The sequence below is a fragment of the Notolepis coatsorum genome (genome assembly GCF_963971535.1).
Source record: "Notolepis coatsorum genome assembly, chromosome: 3".
NCBI classification, from domain to species: Eukaryota; Metazoa; Chordata; class Actinopteri; order Aulopiformes; family Paralepididae; genus Notolepis; species Notolepis coatsorum.
In genome coordinates this window covers 14,563,298-14,582,733 of record NC_140167.1, presented here as the reverse complement: position 1 = coordinate 14,582,733, position 19,436 = coordinate 14,563,298, and the positions used below count along the sequence as shown (strand labels likewise).

General features: G+C 43.0%; 1 protein-coding gene across 1 annotated transcript in view; it reads left to right on the top strand.

Annotated features, from left to right (window-relative positions):
• Window positions 1-14,898, top strand: part of hhipl2 (HHIP-like 2) — a gene marked incomplete at both ends in the record, with an annotated part of 31,855 nt that extends 16,957 nt beyond the window's left edge. Inside the window, 4 exons of the mRNA XM_084311093.1 lie at window positions 1,681-1,762; window positions 10,352-10,434; window positions 11,492-11,565; window positions 14,812-14,898. Coding sequence (XP_084167219.1) covers window positions 1,681-1,762; window positions 10,352-10,434; window positions 11,492-11,565; window positions 14,812-14,898 — 326 coding nt within the window. The remainder of the gene's footprint in view (window positions 1-1,680; window positions 1,763-10,351; window positions 10,435-11,491; window positions 11,566-14,811) is intronic.
• Window positions 14,899-19,436: the final 4,538 nt, after the last annotated feature.

Below are 19,436 nucleotides of genomic sequence, written 5' to 3'. Positions count from 1 at the left end.
CCGGCTGCAATGTGGACTAAGTCATACATAGCACGAGTCCCCTCCGATACTCGAGGTAACAGCAGTCGAATTTTTTTTTCACCTGTGCGGCGCGATCTTTCAGCGTCAGGGGTCTGCGCTTTGGAGGGGCTCCGCCCCCATCGCTTCCTGATTCTACTGCGCAGGCGCACTAACCGACCTGTAAGAGTCGCTGTCCACAACGCCCGATCCCCACCCATCAGTTTCCCACCCCTTAATACTGCCAATATGTATTAGTGCGGACGACCAGCTAAACTGAAAGCAATGTGGAGCGCTGGGCTCAAACAGGCGAACCCAGCGTCTCCAGTATTCGTGGTGAGCGCCTTGCCCACTGCACCACGTAGCCGCCCTGTTCACCATTTTTAGCCTAGCCTAGGTTAGCACAAATTAATGGAAGGAGATACGGATCAGCTATCCTAGGTGTTGGCCGAAAAAACACCTCTGGAGTTTTAAACTAGGCTAGATTAATTTGTGCTAAGCTAGGCTAGCTAGCAGCCGGATAGCTTTCTACTGAACTCACAGAGAAGAAATGTGTATCTATCTTCTTGTCTGAGTGTGGAGAAGATGGTACACGCATTTCCCATACTGTTGGCATGTCCCTTTAACACTTTCAGAGCCCAAGCTTAATTCCTTTTTACCTCCTTGAATGCCCAGCACCACTTCAATGTTAACGTTAATATCGCCTAATCTATGTTTTAAATTATGGCTATGTGTCTAATCTGCCCGTCGCTTATCAAAGACTAATTTTCCAGTCAACATTGTCGTAGCAGATTGTTTTTTTATCGCTTCATTTCCGTTTTCTAGCATTTTGAAAAGCACTCGTTTTCACGAAAAAAATAAGACATTCCATGATAATCGCCCTTTACTGGAATATTCTAGAACGTTGTCATTTTTCGGCCTATTTATGAATCGTTTTCAAATAAACGCTAGATTATCGATAGTATAGTGTACGCATGCACGCTCTGGCCGCGAGCTGAAAATCTATTCTCCTATTTCCTGACCGCTCAGGAAATCAGCCATATCACATAATCACATAAAAGCTTATATCTCCGTGAAAACGAGTCTGATTATCCTAAGACTGGTAACATAGATTCCTTACCTGAGATCAGATGGTATCCAAATGGATTATTCCAATTCCCGATCGGCATTCGAAAAAATCGATCCTTTTATTGATCCACCGTGTATACTGTAAAAACACATAATCCCGCTGCTCTGAGGCTCCAGAGTGGAGCTGATCGACCCCGGCTGCGTGAGTGAGAAGTAAAATGTGGAGTCCGGGATTTTTTTTCTCATTCATTTTCACTGAGTCCAATCCAAAAGGGTGAATTACCATCTGGGAGACGATAGGGGGCACTTTTTTCACATCTGAGCGCCTGGAGTGGCTGCATTTCCAACGGTAGACTCGGTTGATGAAATATGATTTCAGATCGCTAATAAAAAGAAAAACCAGAAAATACGAGAATTCTCGTGAGTGGGCATTCAACCCGCGGGGGGTAAACCCGAGAAAACTCGGGTTGGGCAAACAAAGTGTTAAGGCTTTTCAGCTTGGCCAAAAAGTGACAACCCCCAATAAAATGCAGATGACCCCATGCGATCTAGCATTTACCCTTTTTTAGAGCCGCTGTTGGACTTATTTCCTGTTTTTGTTGTCTTTCTCTTCAGGGGAATTGTATTTTCTTGCCACCTCATATCCCAGTGCCATGTCTGCCTTTGGAACAGTTTACAAGTTCATGGATCCGTCCAGGTACAGTATTTGTGAACCAAATGTCGAACTTTTAATTTATAGATTGGCCATTCCCCATTCAAATCAACATTGGCTGGCAATACAAGGTGGCTGCCATAGAATGTTTGATGTGGGAAATCTTTCTTGTTGGTGTGATGCATGAGACTCGAGAGACAGGTGATGTGTTGACATGTCAAAGGTATAATTTGGGGTGCGGCTGGGTAGTGTAGAGGTCTAAGCACTCGCCTACCACCACAGAGACCCAGGTTCCATTTCTGGTAGCAGTACCTCCGGCTTGGTCAGTCGTCCCTATGAACACAATCGCCATTGTTTGCGGGTGGGAAGCCGGTGGGGTATGAGTTCTGGTCGTTGCAATATCGACTCCTACTGGTCGGTCCGGGTGTCTGTTCAGCAGGGAGGGGATCTGAGGGAGATGGCGTGAACCTCTGCACGTGTTACGTTCCCCCAGTGAAACTCCTCTCTGTTAAAGGTTAAAATAAGTACCCCACCCTCCCCAGACCGACAGTAGGGCAGCATGTGGTAGTCTACACCCTCCCCAGACCGACAGTAGGGCAGCATGTGGTAGTCTACACCCTCCCCAGACAGTAGGGCAGCGCAACGACCAGGTAGGGAATTGGCATAATGCCAAAATCGGGGGATGGGAGAAAAAGGGAAAAGGCAAAAATTAATATACATACAGTAAAAAAAACAATAAAATAAATAATAATAATAATATCTGATATGCACTAGTAAGCTGGAATGCTGTTGAGGCTAATTCTAGCCAGTCAGATTATGTGGTGTGAACACAAAAACTATGTGTTACGCAAACTGAGACATAATTTACAGCCAGTGAACCTGCTGTTACACTACGGTAGAGATGGATACGCTGAATATGAATCACTTTGAACTGGGTGCTATTTGAACTGACTAAGAAAACAACACACTCATGACAGCAAGCGCACAAGCGCACTCTGTCTGGTCAAACGCTAATCGTAGGCATCTGTTACAACCGAAAAGTCAATTGTAGCCTATCTTGACCAGCGTTGTAGTGCTATCTTTGGAAGTTTGGGAGCACATATACCGTCTGAAAATGTTGTAGTACTCGAGTCTGATTGATTGTCTGGACTTGTGACTTGACTTGGACTTGAGCACTGATGACTCGGACTTGGTCGACGCGAGCATTGACTGCATTTGGACTCGGAAGGTGCAGACGAGGACTCAGACTTGTTAATTGATGAATACAGTTTATTTATTTATTTATTTATATTTGTAATAGGCCCTAATCATTTGGCATAAGATATTTATGGCTAGTGAATTTGTTTAGCTATTGTGTCACAAAGTAAATAAACTCCCTTCGAAATGGTGACCGCTGTGTCATTTATATTTAATGTAGACCTTTTTTTTCTTTTTTTCCCCTTATCTTTTCCCCCCTTCTTTTTCCGTTTTTCTCCCCTCCCAATGTTAGTCGTTATGCCAATTCCCAATCCCCTTCCTGGTCGTTGCGCACTCTACCCCCTACCGCCGGTCTGGGAGGGCGGAGACTATCACATGCTTCCTCCGACACATGTGTACCTAGCCCACCACTTCTTTTCACCTGGCAGAGCGGACTCTCACTGAAAGAGTGTAACAAAAATGTAACATGTGGAAGGTCACACTACCTCTCTTAGATCCTTCCCTCGCTGTGCAGGCGCCCCGACCGAACTGTAGGAGTCGCTGTCCACAACGACCCAGACCCACCCACCGGCTTCCCCCCCGCTGACTCTGCCAATCGAGCCAGTATGACGGCCGGCCAAGCCGGAAGCAACGCTGACAGCTGGATTCGATACCAGTGTCTCTTGCGTTGGTGACGAGCGCCACCAGCCGCCTAATGTAGACCTTTTTTTTTATTTGTACGTTAGCTCTTTGACTGCCAGAGTGGAGTAGACTCAACCTTGATGACTTGGACTCGGACTAGGGTAATGGGGACTTGACTCGACTGGGGCTCTTCTTTGGTGATTCAGACTTGGACTCGAACACTGGGGACTCGAGACTCGACTCGGACTCGAGATTTAGTGACTCGACTAAAACACTGCCGTCTGATTATGATTATAGAATGTACATTTGGTTTAACATTTGATAATGCAAGGGCGGCTACGTGGCGTAGTGGGCAAGGCGCTCGCCACGAAATGCTGGAGACGCTGGGCTCGTCAGTTCGAGCCCAGCGCTCCACATTTGCTTTCAGTTTAGCTGGTCGTCCGTACTAATACACATTGGCCGTATTAGGGGGTGGGAAACTGATGGGTGGGGATCGGGCGTTGTGGACAGCGACTCCTACAGGTCGGTTGGTGCGCCTGCGCAGTAGAATCAGGAAGTGTCGGGGGCAGCGTGAGCCTCCCACGCGTTACTCCTCGCCACTGAGAGATCGAGCTGCGCAGGTGAAAAGATGCGACTGCTGTTACCTCAAGTACCGGAGGGGACTTGTGCTATGTATGACTTAGTCCACATTGCAGCCGGCTTATGGGAGGCAAGAAACAGCGTTCGTGACAGGGGAGGGTTGAATTGGATGATACGAAATTGGGATGGGAGAAATTATAGAAAATGGGAGAAAAAAGTGGATAAAAAAAAAACATTTGATAATGCAAAGAAGTGCCCCCTCCCTCCACTATACAGTACCGCCACCGACACGTAAGCGGATCCAGTGTCCACACATCCAGATTCTGTAGTTGCCATGCAACCCACCAAGTCTGCCTCTTTTATTAGCTCATATAAAGGGATGCTACTCGCCTCGTGAGTCCTTCTGGGGTGACTTCATTTTACGAGACACAGCGTCCATATTATAACAGGACTGATATAATCATTAGAAACTATCAAGATGTTTTCCATTCTTTCCATTCAGGACATTGGACTCGTTTCTGTGCCACATAACTATCCTGAGTTAAAGGGGCACTTCACCAATTATTTTGCACATAATCTCACACACATCCAAAAACAGTTTTGCACACGTTCATTTAGTTTGACAGCTATTGAGAGGTGAGTTTGAATGTGGCCACCAGTGAGGTCATCGGGGACATTGAATCCTTGTGTTGAGTTAATTACAGCTCCACGAAATGATGTAGATGAGAAAATAGCAATACCTCGTATTATAGGCACTGCTACCTTATCATTTCATTGAGCTGTGATTAACACTATACAAGGATTCAATGTCCCCGATGACATCACTGGTGGCCACATTCAAACTTATTTACTTTCAATATCTGTCAAACTAAATGAATTTGTGCAAAAAAAACGGTTTTGGATGTGTTTGAGATTATATGAAAAATAAATCATTGCTGTTTTTTTTGGTGAAGTGCCCCTTTAATATTCTCGTCAATGACCCACTAAAAAAAAAAAAAAAAAACATAACTTCACATTTTACTTTGTCAATCATATCTATTAGGGACATTGAAAGTAAGTGATATTATATACGTGTGAAACTCTCCTGGACACAGGAGACTTGTTTGTACTGATGTACTATTGTAGTACTGTCGTTTCTGCACATCAGTGCCACGTCTGCATTTACTTTACTGCGTATTCTTGAAGGGATGGATACCTGGACATTTTAAATGTGAGTTTTTGTTTGTTTGTTCTGTTTAGTGTGGTTTTTTTCTTTACCAGACGCTTGTCACATCATAGGATAAGGCATGGATGGATGGTTAGCATTCCTCTCTACCTCCTCTGTAACCATGGAGCATGCTAGACACCTGGAGCTAGCTGTGCCCACTTGGTTTCAATGTGGAATGCTAACAAACACCTGTTCCATTGAAGGGGAAATGTGTTACTGTTTGGTGGGTGTTTTGGACCCAGGTGCAGTGTAGAACAGATACGATGAGGGACAGATGTTGGTTTTCGAATAAAGCACTACGGCTTTAATTAGAGTAGCTGAATGAACACGCACACAGTGGTGATAAACAAAAGGGGAGAAATATCCATCTCCAAAACACGCTAAATATGATTCACAATACATAGGTATACTCATCACAATAATCGGGGAAAACAAAGGGGAGAAAGCAAGGTCTCCAAAACACACTAAATAGTAATTTCCGTCCAACAACGGTGCTGCATATACATAGGATAAGAATAATCTTTAACAACGAAATTCAATTGGCAATCGAAGTGGCACGGCGATTCAAAACATCGCAAACAAACGTATCCTCTGTGGCAAGGAGCGATAATTAGATTAGATTAGATTAGATTAGATTAAGGGGCGGCTACGTGGCGTAGTGGGCAAGGCGTTCGCCACGAATGCGGAGACGCTGGGCTCGCCTGTTCGAGCCCAGCGCTCCACATTGCTTTCAGTTTAGCTGGTCGTTCATACTAATACACATTGGCCGTATTAGGGGGTGGGAAACTGATGGGTGGGGATCGGGCGTTGTGGACAGCGACTCCTACAGGTCGGTTGGTGCGCCTGCGCAGTAGAATCAGGAAGTGTCGGGGGCAGCGTGAGCCTCCCACGCATTACTCCTCGCCACTGAGAGATCGAGCTGCGCAGGTGAAAAGATGCGACTGCTGTTACCTCAAGTACCGGAGGGGACTTGTGCTATGTATGACTTAGTCCACATTGCAGCCGGCTTGTGGGAGGCAAGAAACAGCGTTCGTGACAGGGGAGGGTTGAATTGGATGATACGAAATTGGGATGGGAGAAAAATATAGAAAATGGGAGAAAAAGTGGATCAAACAAAAAAAATATATTAGATTAGATTATTTAATGACCACACAGTGGAATTTGTTTTCAGTGCATAATCATTGTTCCAACATAGAACATCACTTACAATACATACCACATGCAGTTAAATACAAAAACCACAAATCACAATTTATGTCCGTAACAGCAGAGGTAGGGGGATTGTTATAGAGAGTTCAGTGTCCGTATGGCAGTGGGGAAGAAACTATTTTTAAAGCGGGATGTTTTGGCGGTCGGAGATCTGTAGAGCCTCCCGGAGGGCAACAGCTGGAAGACATGGTGTGCTGGGTGAGTGGGGTCAGATATGATTCTTCTTGCTCTTCTTATTGTTCTTTGGCGGTGGAGTGATTCGAGTGACGGGAGGGGGGGGGGGGGGGGGGGGGGGTGCGGATTATTTTGGAGGATTTATTGATTATTCTTTGCAGTTTGTTTTTTGGAGTGAGTGTCCAGGCTGCTGTACCAAACTGTTATGGAGAAGGTGAGGATGCTTTGTATCGTAGAAACAGAGCAGGAGATGTTTTCTGATTTTTTTTTCTTCTTTTATTTATTAATCTTTTTCCCCCTCCACTGCGCACTTACCCCCCACAGTCAGATCATCTGGGAGAGTGGAGGCTATCACGTGCTTCCTCCGACACACGTCCAGCCAATCAACCGCTTCTTTTCACCTGGCAGCGTGGATCCTCCCTGAGAGGGCGTAGCGTGTGGAAGGATCACACTATCCCACTCAGGTTCTATCCGCGCTTAGCAGGCGCCCCGACCGAACTGTAGGAGTCGCTGTTTACAACGACCCGGACCCACCCCGCCAGCTTCTCCCACCCTCTAATACTGCCAATTGTATTAGTGTGAACAGCCAGCCAAGCTGGTGACAACCCCGGAGCTCACAGCTCCGGGGTTGGTGACGAACGCAATCTCCGCTACGCCACCTAACCGCCCTGATGTTTTCTGATTCTGAATTTCTTTAGCCGGCGGAGGAAGAAGAAGAGTCTTTGATTGGCTTTTTTGTAGATGTGGTCTGTGTTGGTTTTCCATTTGAGATTATTGCTTATGTGGGTGCCAAGAAATTTGAAAGAGTCTGTGGTGATTATGGGCTCGCTGGAGATGAATACGGGGGTTTTGGGGTTTGGCTGGCATCTGAAGTCGATGATGAGTTCTTGGGTTTTGGATGAGTTGAGGAGGAGGTTATTGTCTGTGCACCAGGTAATTGTTTGGGTGATCTGTGCACGGTATTCTGTTTCATTATTGTCTGTGATGAGGCCTATGATGGTTGTGTCGTCTGCGTATTTGTAGATTTTGACGGAGTTGTAGAGGGATATGAGCAGGTTGGTGTATAGAGAGAAAAGCCAGGATGAGAGGACGCAGCCTTGGGGGGCTCCTGTGCTGAGATATAGAGGGTGGGACGTGATGTTGTTGATTTTGACCTTCTGTTGTCTGTTAGAGAGGAAGCTGTGGATCCAGTGACAGATGCAGGGGTCAATGTTCATGTCCAGTAGTTTATTGATGAGTTTGGCTGGGTTGATTGTGTTGAATGCAGAACTGGAGTCCATGAACAGAATGCAGGCGTAGGTGTTGTGGGTTTCCAGGTGTTGCAGCAGGTGATGGGTGGCTGTGTTGACTGTGTCTTCCACAGACCTGTTGGTTCTGTAGGCAAATTGATGTGGGTTCATGAGGGTGGTGGTGCTGGTTTTGAGGTGGGTGAGAATGATGCGTTCAAATGATTTCATGACTACGGATGTAAGGGCAATTGGTCTGTAGTCGTTGAGGCAGGAGATATTGTTGGATTTTGGCACAGGGATGATGTAGGACTGTTTGAAACACTGGGGGACTGAACAATTACGAAGGGAGGTGTTAACATTTTTGGTGAAGACAGGGGCCAGTTCTTCAGCACAATGATGGAGGACAGATGGGCTGATGTTATCTGGGCCTGCTGCTTTATTTTTCTTTAGCCTCTTGAAGGTGGTCCTCACCTCTTCCTCCTGGATGTGGAAAGGGGGGGGGGGGTGGCAGAGGGGAGGAGGGCGATGGGGGTGGGGGAGGTGACTGTTCAAATCTCGTGTAGAAGGTGTTGAGTTTGTCCAGGAGCTGGTTGTCACTGTCAGGTAGGGGATGGGTTTCTTTTTGTAGTTGGTAATGTCCTGACGTTTTTTCCAGATGGTTGTTGTATCATTGGTTGTGATTTGTTGTTCTAATTTGGCGGCGTAGTTGGATTTTGCTTTCCTTATTTCAGACCTTAGTTTGTATTTTGCAGTCTATATAAGACTAAACATGTAGGTATACTCACGGACAGTTTCAGTGATCGACTGACGGTGTTTGTGTGACACGGAAGAGAATATAAAGAGACATTTAACGAGTCACACCAGGTACAAATTAGTGTAATTAGGACAGGTAGAAAGGGCAAAGCCGTGAGGAGAGCAAACCCCAAACGTTACAGAAATGTAAATCAAGTCAGGTGTTCCTTTATTAATCCCCTTCAGGCATCATAGCAGCATGGGGGATGGGGGAGGGAATGTACAGGCAGGAAAAAAGATAATAATAGAAATAATAATAATAATAATAATAATAATAATAATAATAATAATAATAATAATAATAATAATAATAATAATAATAATAATAATAATAATAATAATAATCTAACACAATAAGAATAAGAATATAATAATAATAATAATAATAATAATAATAATAATAATAATAATAATAATAATAATAATAATAATAATAATAATAATAATAATAATAATAATAATAATAATAATAATAATAATAATAATAATAATAATAACAATAGAATGGCAGTATATTCTGCCAATGTGAGAATATGTGTGAGAATACGAATAGGTGTCTGGTGAACAACAATAAGCAACTCCAAAATGTTAAAAACAACCCCTTTAATCTGCCAGCTTCCTCTGTAGACTGAGACATCCAGTGGATAACAGTGGATTGTGTCTTATTTAAAGGAACACGGCAACTTTTTGGGAAATTAGCTTATTTGCCATCTACCCTGGAGTTAGACAAGCAGATACATACCCTTTTCTTCTCTGTGCATGCATTAGGCTTAGGGAACAGCCGCACCGTTAGCCTAGCTTAGCGTCATTCACTGGAAGTAGGTGTGCCAGTGTAGCCTAGTTCCCAACAGTCACCCCCAATACACTCCAAATACAACTCCAAAATGTTGTGACCTGTGTATTTACCACGTGGAGATATATATATTTATTTTTATATTTTCGTTTTCTAAGCAGATACTATATACTCAGACTTTTTTTTTGCCAAACCACTGCTGCCTGGGGGCAATAATGTGGAACTACAACAAATCTATAAAACCACTTACTGAGACATCACCCAGACGTGACAATAGCCAATGTTCCAATAAAAAGTACATTCATGTAACTGCTTTAGAGTAAATTCTTAATGTAAACATTGATATTTTTAACAATGCAACATGTTAGAGGGTTCCTTGAACCATTTATAGTATTGAATCGAATCGAATCGGAAATCGAATATCGAATCGATTTGGGACCTTGTGAATCGGAATCGAATCGTTTTGGGAAATCAGTGTCGATACCCAGCCAAGCCATGTGCGATGGTGACAATGAACTGTGGACCATTAATATACCTCCATGTTGTGTCTTCAATGCATACAGGAGTGACCTGTGGACCATTAATATACCTCCATGTTGTGTCTTCAATGCATACAGGAGTGACCTGTGGACCATTAATATACCTCCATCTTGTGTGTTCAATGCATACAGGAGTGACCTGTGGACCATTAATATACCTCCATCTTGTGTCTTCAATGCATACAGGAGTGACCTGTGGACCATTAATATACCTCCATCTTGTGTCTTCAATGCATACAGGAGTGACCTGTGGACCATTAATATACCTCCATCTTGTGTCTTCAATGCATACAGGAGAGCGCCTCCGGGGAAATGCAAGCATAAGCCACTCCCAGTGAAAGTTAAAGGAAAAAAGGTTCCATTTAACCCCAGAGAATGTAAGTCACCTCTTTTACCCACATGGATTTACCCCCTATATATTTTGTATTGCTATACTAGCTATTGTTTATGGTGTAGCCTACATAGCTTACCAGACCCTGGTGAAATAATATTTGTCTGTGATTGACTGAGCTTGCTTGTAGGGCACAATGAAGCAAGTGGAATTGTGCAAACGTCTAAATGAATGATTAGGATGTGCTATAAAATGTGCTGTATTATTAAAATCACCTCAAATAATGCTACAGTCTACCATAGGTCTATTTCATTGCTTACATTCTCTGTTTATTCTTTGGGATACTTGCCTCAAGGTAAACATGCCCCTAGTACAGCCAGCAATGAATTTGTCTATATGCTGCCAAATTGTATAATGGGACTGAGGTCTTATATATAAAACGAGAATGCTATTTCTACATCAAAAGAAATGAAAATAGAAAGACACAAAAGAGGATAACATTCCAAACAGGCGGGCGGCTGGGTGGCGCAGCGGACATTGCACTCGTCACCAACGCAAGAGACACCGGGTTTGACTCCGGCTGTCGGCGTTGCCTCCGGCTTGGGCCGGCCGTCATACTAACTCAATTGGCAGAGTTAGCGGGTGGAAGTTGATGGGTGGTAATCTGGACGTTGTGGACAGCGACTCCTACAGGTCGGTTGGGGGACGCCTGCACAGCAGAGACAGGAAAATGGCGGGGGTAGTGTGAGCCTCCCACACGTTACACCTCGCCAAACGAGAGTCCGCGCTGGCAGGTGAAAAGATGTGACAGGCTGCCTCCACATGTATCGGAGGGGACATGTGATGCAAGGCTTCTATCCTCCCTACAACCGGCCAGTGGGGGGCATATGCGAGCAACGTTCAAGACAGGGGAGGGGGAGAATTGGCACGGCTAAATTGGAATGGGAGAAAAATAGAAAAAGAGGAGAAAAAAAGTGGATCAAAAAAACATTCCAAACAGGCAAGTCAGTAGTCAAAACCAAATATTGAATCCAGGCTTATAAAATGTAAAATGTGGTTTTAGGGTTGAACAGGGCTGGTTACTGACATCTGTGTCTTTTCAGTGACTGTGCTGGACACGAACGAAAAACCTACCAGACCTCCACCAAGAAAAGTGAAATACCTTACTACAGCGCCGGTAACGACCCGGGCCAAACCCACCTCAACCACAGCCAGTGTGACGACTGGGAACACCACTATCAGCACTACCACGCTGATGCCGAAATGGAGACCCAACGACGCTTTGCAGAAAAACAAATTGAACGCGAAAAACAGAGTGCTGATCAAACAGGCAGAAAATAAGAACAACACTTTAATACGTAAATTCTACGTACACACTAAGAAGAAAACGACTGTGAAAAACCTAAACAAACAAAAAGCCAGAGTGCCGTTTAGGAAGCCGCTGAGACGTACCAACAACAACCAAACGGCCGTAGTTAAATTGAAGAAGACTCCGCTGAGAAACCCCAGCAAGCCAAAGGATAATGTCAAGAAGAAGAACAATATTCCTTTGAATACAGGTGTAAAAAAGCCACCCAGAAAGGAAGTTAAAAAGAAAACTCTGAAAGTGAAACCTGTGAGAAAAAGCAAGGTACTTGCTAAAGGATCCATTAAAAAACTGCAGGTGAAACCTAAAAAAGTTTTGCTAAAGAAAGTACAGGTCAAAAACATAAAGTCAAATGATGCCAAAATACTTTGAAACATGATTTAATTTTTTATTGATGGTGCTTTTATAGTGTTGGTGATGCAATTACCAACCAATTATCCAAAGCGACTTACAAGTTCTGTACAATAAGTCAGCAGGAAGGGCACAACTCTGGCAGCTAAGGGTCAGTAAGATTGTTCATCAAACAGTGTTGACCTTGAGTGCTACAGTCTTGAGTGCATAGTAGTATGGCAAGGTATAGTATAGGCAAGGTAGAAAGTGCATAATAGTAAATGACATTACAAAGTTTAGTATTTATTTATTTATTCATATCTGAAATAAAAAAAAATTAAATAAAAAGATTATGTACTGTTTTACTATTATGCACTTTGCTACTAAGTAATCTACCTTGCATATACTACTACCTACTATGCTAATATATCTATACTACTATGCACTCAAGACTGTAGCACTCAAGTTCAACACTGTTTGACAAATGTGGGGCGGCTGGGTGGCGTAGCGGAGATTGCGCTCGTCACCAATGCAAGAGGCTGCGGTCTCGACTCCCGGGAGTCAGCATTGCCTGCGGCTTGGGCCAGTCGTCATACTATCTCAATTGGCAGAGGTAGCGGGTGGAAAGTCGATGGGTGGGGATTGGACGATGTGGACAGCGACTCCTACAGGTCGGTTGGGTGACGCCTGTACAGCAGAGTCAGGAAGTATCGGGGGCAGCGACGCAGCGTGAGCCTCCCATGCGTTACTCCTCGTCACTGAGAGACCGCGCTGTCTGGTGAAAAGATGCGTCAGGCTGCCTCCTCGTGTACCGGAGGGGACACGTGATGCAAGGCTTCTATCCTCACTACAGCCGACCAGTGGGAGGCATAGTCTAGCAACGTTCAACACAGGGGAGGGGAGAATTGAAGGGGAGAAATTGGGATGGGAGAAAAATAGAAAATAAGGAGGAAAAGTGGATAAAAAAAACACTGTTTGACAAACAATCTTACTTACCTTACTCTTAGCTGCCAGAGTTGTACCCTTCCTGCTGAGTTTTACAGAACTTGTAAGTCGCTTTGGATAAAAGTGTTAGCTAAATGATTAGATGTAAATGTAAATTAATGTTGACTATGTCATATTTTAAGACACAACATGGTGCAACTGTCGTATGTATGTAATGAGAATGTCTTATCCAGCAATTTTATTATGTCGTAAAATCCTTGATCCGAGTTAATCATTGCAACAGCAAACACCAGTCTGTTTTCATACCATATCGCATAGGTAAGTGCAAAGAGCAAACTGGAAAACAAGGAAAACCTTTACTACAAAAAACTACACCGAAACCCCTGGTATTGTAGGTATTGCTCTACAATACATGCAATGCAAGTGATCAAAATAAACACCTGTGGACTTTTAAAGTGTTTGAGAAGCCCTCTGTCATTTCTCATGGTGTCGCATATTGAATGTTGTAAATTGAAGCGCTCCTGCGCCCCAAGCTGTGCAGTTTGTAGTTAATGTGCTCATAAAAGCTGTGCAGTTTGTAGTTGTGCTCATAAAAGCTGTGCAGTTTGTAGTTAATGTGCTCATAAAAGCTGTGCAGTTTGTAGTTGATGTGCTCATAAAAGCTGTACAGTTTGTAGTTGTGCTCATAAAAGCTGTGCAGTTTGTAGTTGATGTATTGTGCTCATAAAAGCTGTGCAATTTGTAGTTGATGTGCTCATAAAAGCTGTGCAATTTGTAGTTGATGTGCTCATAAAAGCTGTGCAGTTTGTAGTTGATGTGCTCCTAAAAGCTGTGCAGTTTGTAGTTGATGTGCTCATAAAAGCTGTGCAGTTTGTAGTTGATGTGCTCCTAAAAGCTGTGCAGTTTGTAGTTGATGTGCTCATAAAAGCTGTGCAGTTTGTAGTTGTGCTCATAAAAGCTGTGAAGTTTGTAGTTGATGTATTATGCTCATAAAAGCTGTGCAATTTGTAGTTGATGTGCTCATAAAAGCTGTGCCGTTTGTAGTTGTGCTCATAAAAGCTGTGCAGTTTGTAGTTGATGTGCTCATAAAAGCTGTGCAGTTTGTAGTTGATGTGCTCATAAAAGCTGTGCAGTTTGTAGTTGATGTGCTCATACACATACGTATATAAAGGCTAGATGACTCACCCGCGCTGCTGGCCAATGGAGACCGATGTTGCCACATGGTGGCCATCTTGCCACAGGCAGCACGCCCACTCATAACATGAATGTCTATGGTGCATGTACTATTGAAATAACTATAGCTTGCTACATTTTCAAACGGTTTGGTTTGTTATAAACGCCAGAGATGTAGTACTAGTTATCATATGAAAATTATTTCAACATGTCCAAGCATCGTTGTAATAAACCAAACCGTTTGAAAATCGGTTGAAAATTGAGCAAGCTATGGTTATTTCAATAGTACATGCACCATAGACATTCATGTTATGAGTGGGCGTGCTGCCTGTGGCAAGATGGCCACCGGTGAACCACGCTGGAGACTCCGCCTTGCACCATCTAGTTATATATATCTATGGATGTGCTCATTAGGCCGTAGACCACATGATTCTGCATTCGTTCTCCCAACATGCAACAGGTGAATTGAAATTTAAACACCTCTAGTATGTATAACCTATACTGTATCCTACATACCGGTACCTATATCTGATATAGCCCTTCACCCACTGCCCCCTCCCCCAATCTCACTGACCTCCTCTCCCCCTAACAACCCCCTCGGTCCCTCAGATCCACGCCCAGCCTTCACAGTTTTGGGGACAGCTCTTCTCCAGGGCAGCCCTGCAGGCTCTGGAACTCTCTCCCCCAAGACATTAGAGACTCAGTTTTCCAATCCTGCATCAAGACCCATCTCTCCTCCACTGCCTTCTCTTAGCCCCCCCTCCATCCATCCTTGTGTGTTTGTCTGTTGTTTGTCTCACTACCTCCGCCACTTAGTGGAAAACAACTTGGAGTTCTAGAAAAGCACTATATAAATCACATTTATTATTATTATTATTATTATTATTATTATTATTATTATTATTATTATTATTACCTATAGGCTATTTTACAAATCTCAGAAAACCAGCAGAAAGTACTTGGACTTTCAGATTCAGCTTTATTGTTGCATCTTCGTCATATTTCTCATACAAAACAGAGCAAAGTTCTTGGGTCTTGCCCCCTCGACCTACAGCATGGTAATAAAATACACAATAGTGTAGAAATAGTTGGAATACAGAAACACACAATTTCTAACCGTGTGTCATTTATTACGCAGTAGAACAAGTACCATGCTAGGATCTGACAGCTCATAGTAAACAAACATGTATCAATTAAACCCCAAACAGGGCACCACAACCAACCTCCTTAAAGTGACAGTGCCCCATCAATACAATACCATGGTGAATTATGTCTCTAGAACCCACTACAATAGAACAATACAATACACAAAAACACAATAAGAACCAGCATAATAGTGATGTATGATAAAGTGACAGTGCTGAGTGTGGTTGATGTAAAAGTTGCAACAGTAGAATAAAATCAACGTAAAATACTTACAAATATTAAATACACACAATAAAATCTGAATGACTAAATAGTGTTCATGAGTCTGGTGGCTTGATGATAGTATGAGTCCTTGAGCCTGCTGGACCTGGCTCTGAGGCTCCGGTAACCATTTTGCTTTAGTGAGCAGGTGGGTTGCCAAGGACTGTTTCCATTGAAGTATATTTATAGATTTCTATAACTAGATAACATTTTTATGTAGACTAATCTGTTTTTTATTTTAAAATACATCCACAGAGCTTTTAGAAACGTGCAGAATAAAAGTATTGCTTTTCCCCCAAAGAAACGATTGATTTATGAATTCATCATTTTAGAAATGTTGGCGGGTCCAAAGTGAATGTATGTATCCCCTCCCTACTTCCCATTGCCCCACATGGAATGCACCTGATTAGTTGAGACATGCTGACATGCTGGTGCTCTAGTGGGACATCTAGTAGCTCAATGTTGTCTATAGTGCCTTTAAGTGGTATGAAATACTTGCCAGTAGTGTAATTGTACAGAGTCCCGTGATTGGAGTTCACGCCAGATTCTGAACAAACTGTCTTCTCTAGAGTCAGACGATAGATACCAATTTCCTCTCTGTGTGTTCAGTAGAAAGCTATCCGGATGAGATTACAATGTGATGTGATGACATTTTACATCTTTATCTTGTAATACAATTGTTCAAGTTTCAAGTTTCTTTATTAGTTGTCATACAGAAATACAGAATACTTTTGCATGAAATGCTTCTTTCTGTTTTGCTCCTGAGAGTGTGCTAGATAAAATAAAAAGATAGTATAAAATAAGTATAATATAAGTATAAAATAGAAAGTCAAGTACGTAAACAAGTGTAAACAAAACGAGAAATGTCAATATACATATATACAGTATATGTACAGTATATACAATGCAGATACAGTACAGTGTAGAAATGGTGAGGTATAGCTTAGCTTGTGGTGCCACCTTGTGGCGGTGTGGTGCAATGAGGTGCAATGAGGTATGAGATTGATGTGCAAATCTCCTTACCAATAAATATAAAGTGTGTTAGTGTCTAGAGTGGGTGCTACAGTGTGTTGTTTATTTAACACTAGCACAGCCATGGAGAAAATGTCACTGATTGTCACTGATGACCCGACAGCTTATATGAGAAATATGAGAAAAATAAACAGTGTAAACTATATAACTACCTCTGAATATAAAAATATGAGTTTTACCACAATGAAATGTAGGTTTGAGTGACATAAAAAAATTAATTATAATAATTTGACGGTCAAAGAGCCACATGCAGCTCGCGAGCCATGGGTTGGCCAACCCTGCGCTAGATGCTCGCAAAGTGCTGTGACTTCCGTCTGTTCCAACGGCCAATTATGTGGAATAACGTTCTAATTACATTTTCCTGAAGTCATTTAGAAATTTCAGAAACCGTGCCAGATAAAACGGGTACTTTTAGGAAAAGTCATTGAGTGACAGAGCTGGAGCTCGACCGAGTGACGAGGATACATTTATTGAAAATGCCTAGGGGTCATTTGACCCCTTGTCGGCTGTGCTAGTGTTAAAGTGAGTGTGTGCGTGTGGATGTGTGTGCTGTGGGTGTATTTGATGGTTTGTTATTGTTCATTGAGCATCTTGATGGCCTGGGGATAGAAGCTCCTTCTGAGTCTCTCTGTGCTTGCCATGAGACTCCGGTATTGCTTGCCTGACCGCAGCAGTTCAAAGGTTATGGTTATGGTTATGGTGCTATTTAATTCAAAATGGTCTATTTTCTTTTACTTGTTAATATTGCTGAAAGAAATCCTTTTTTGATTAACTTATAATCAAATATAATATACAATATGTGTATATATTTGTATTTTATTTTATGATATGTATCCCTTGCATGGATCAATGCCGGTATACCTTCATTATTCGGTCAACCTTCCCTGCATATTTCTATTCACCAATAACAAGAACCTGGCACAAAATTACTTTTTTTTGTTGTTTGGTTTTTCAGTGATTGTGGTGAGAGGCAAATTATCCAAAGACCACTCAAATGATCTTGTTGCCTTTAAACGCCTATTTTAAGAATACACATTCTGCTCTTCTCCCCAGGACAGTTCAGTCAGTATTTGTGAACACGCACCGCGGAGAAAGAAGACCCTCCAATCGGTGATGTCACAGGGATGTAAAATGTGGTGCGGCTCCCTTCACAGTTCACAATGAATGAACGGCTGTGACTTTACAAGGTCATAAACGTCATAGCCTTCTAGTAACACTAGAATATAAACTCCTTCAGGTGGAAGAGCTCACACGAACATTTTACGGCCCCATTCCCCCACTGCCGCACATCTTTACATCCCAGTTACATCACCGATTGGACGGTTGGATTGCTCAGGGTAGAGGTTTCCAAGAGGCATCCAACCAGAGTGCAAATGTAACAGTAAAGTGCAATAGTAATATACAATGTACACATGCTTAAACTGTAAAATATTAGTACTACTGAGGAATAGTGCTAATCAGATGTATGTATTGCACAGAGTTGTAATATTAATATGTACAGTAATACAGGTATAAAGACACTATGGTAGTAAGTCATACTGGCCAGCAGTGTAACTCTGTACAGCTAGGTATGATCTGAAAATGTCTCTTGTTATCATTTCAGCGACATCACTTCTTTTGTAAAACATGTACCCATTCAAGATCCTCTTAGGAAAACATACCTGTATGAATGCTTTATGTACCTACTGTAAGTCTTGCCATATCGGCACTGTACACACACAGTGGCTCAGAGCAGTCGTCTGGTAGTCGGAAGGTTCCCGGTTCGATTCCCGCTTCTCCCGGGCAGCGCGTCGAAGTGTCCTTGAGCAAGACACTTAACCCCTAATTGTTCCCGCTGTGCAGGTTGGCACCTTGCATGGTCGCCTCCGCCGTCGGTGAGTGAATGGGTGAATGTGAGGAACAAGAAATTGTAAAGCGCTTTTGATAAAAGCTGCTATATAAATGCACCATTTACCATTTACACACACACACACACACACACACACACACACACACACACACACACACACACACAAACACACACACGTGGTAGCTTTCATGTTGAGGCCCTTTGTGGGGAATTTGAGCTAAACCACAGGGCAACACAACAGAGGATAGTTAATTAAAGATGCTTTTGTTTTGAAGTGTCAACAATGTAGACGACGCGGCAGCTGAACCCGTGACCTCGTGTTTCGGCACGTTAAGTCCAGAGCTCTGGTTAAATCTAACCGCTCTGAGATTTCCTCGAAAACACCCAATTTGCAAGGGTCTAAGTGGTGGAACACAGGGTTAGTAGTGTCTCTTGGGTGTCACCTGGGTGTCTTGCCTGTAGAGTCACTGCTTCTAGACTCAGCAGCCAGTTTGTCATTAGCCAGACCTGTTTCTGCAAGATGGGAGGGGGGGGGGGGGGGGGGGGGGGGGGGGGGGGCAGTGCTTTTGATGAGTAACAACTTGGTCGTTTACAACCCAGACACATGTTGACGTGTTGAACGTGACATGCTGCGACATGCGTGTTTGTTTTCTTTCCCTGGAAAGAGAGCGTGTCTATGGGTTAGAATGGTTTGCCATGTTTGTTTATGTTTTCTGAATGAAGATGATAGCCTTTACTGTTGAAAGATTAATACATGTCATTTGGATTTTAAAGCTACAATGTGTAATTATAATTTTTTTATTGAATCTTTCTCCAAAACACGTCTTAATGTGTTTAATATTTCATTCTAAAGTGCCACCGTGACGATCCCCCTTCCAACCAATCAGAGGAGCAAAAAAGGGAAATTTGTTGGAATAAGACGTTTTGTGGTTACCATGTTGTGGAA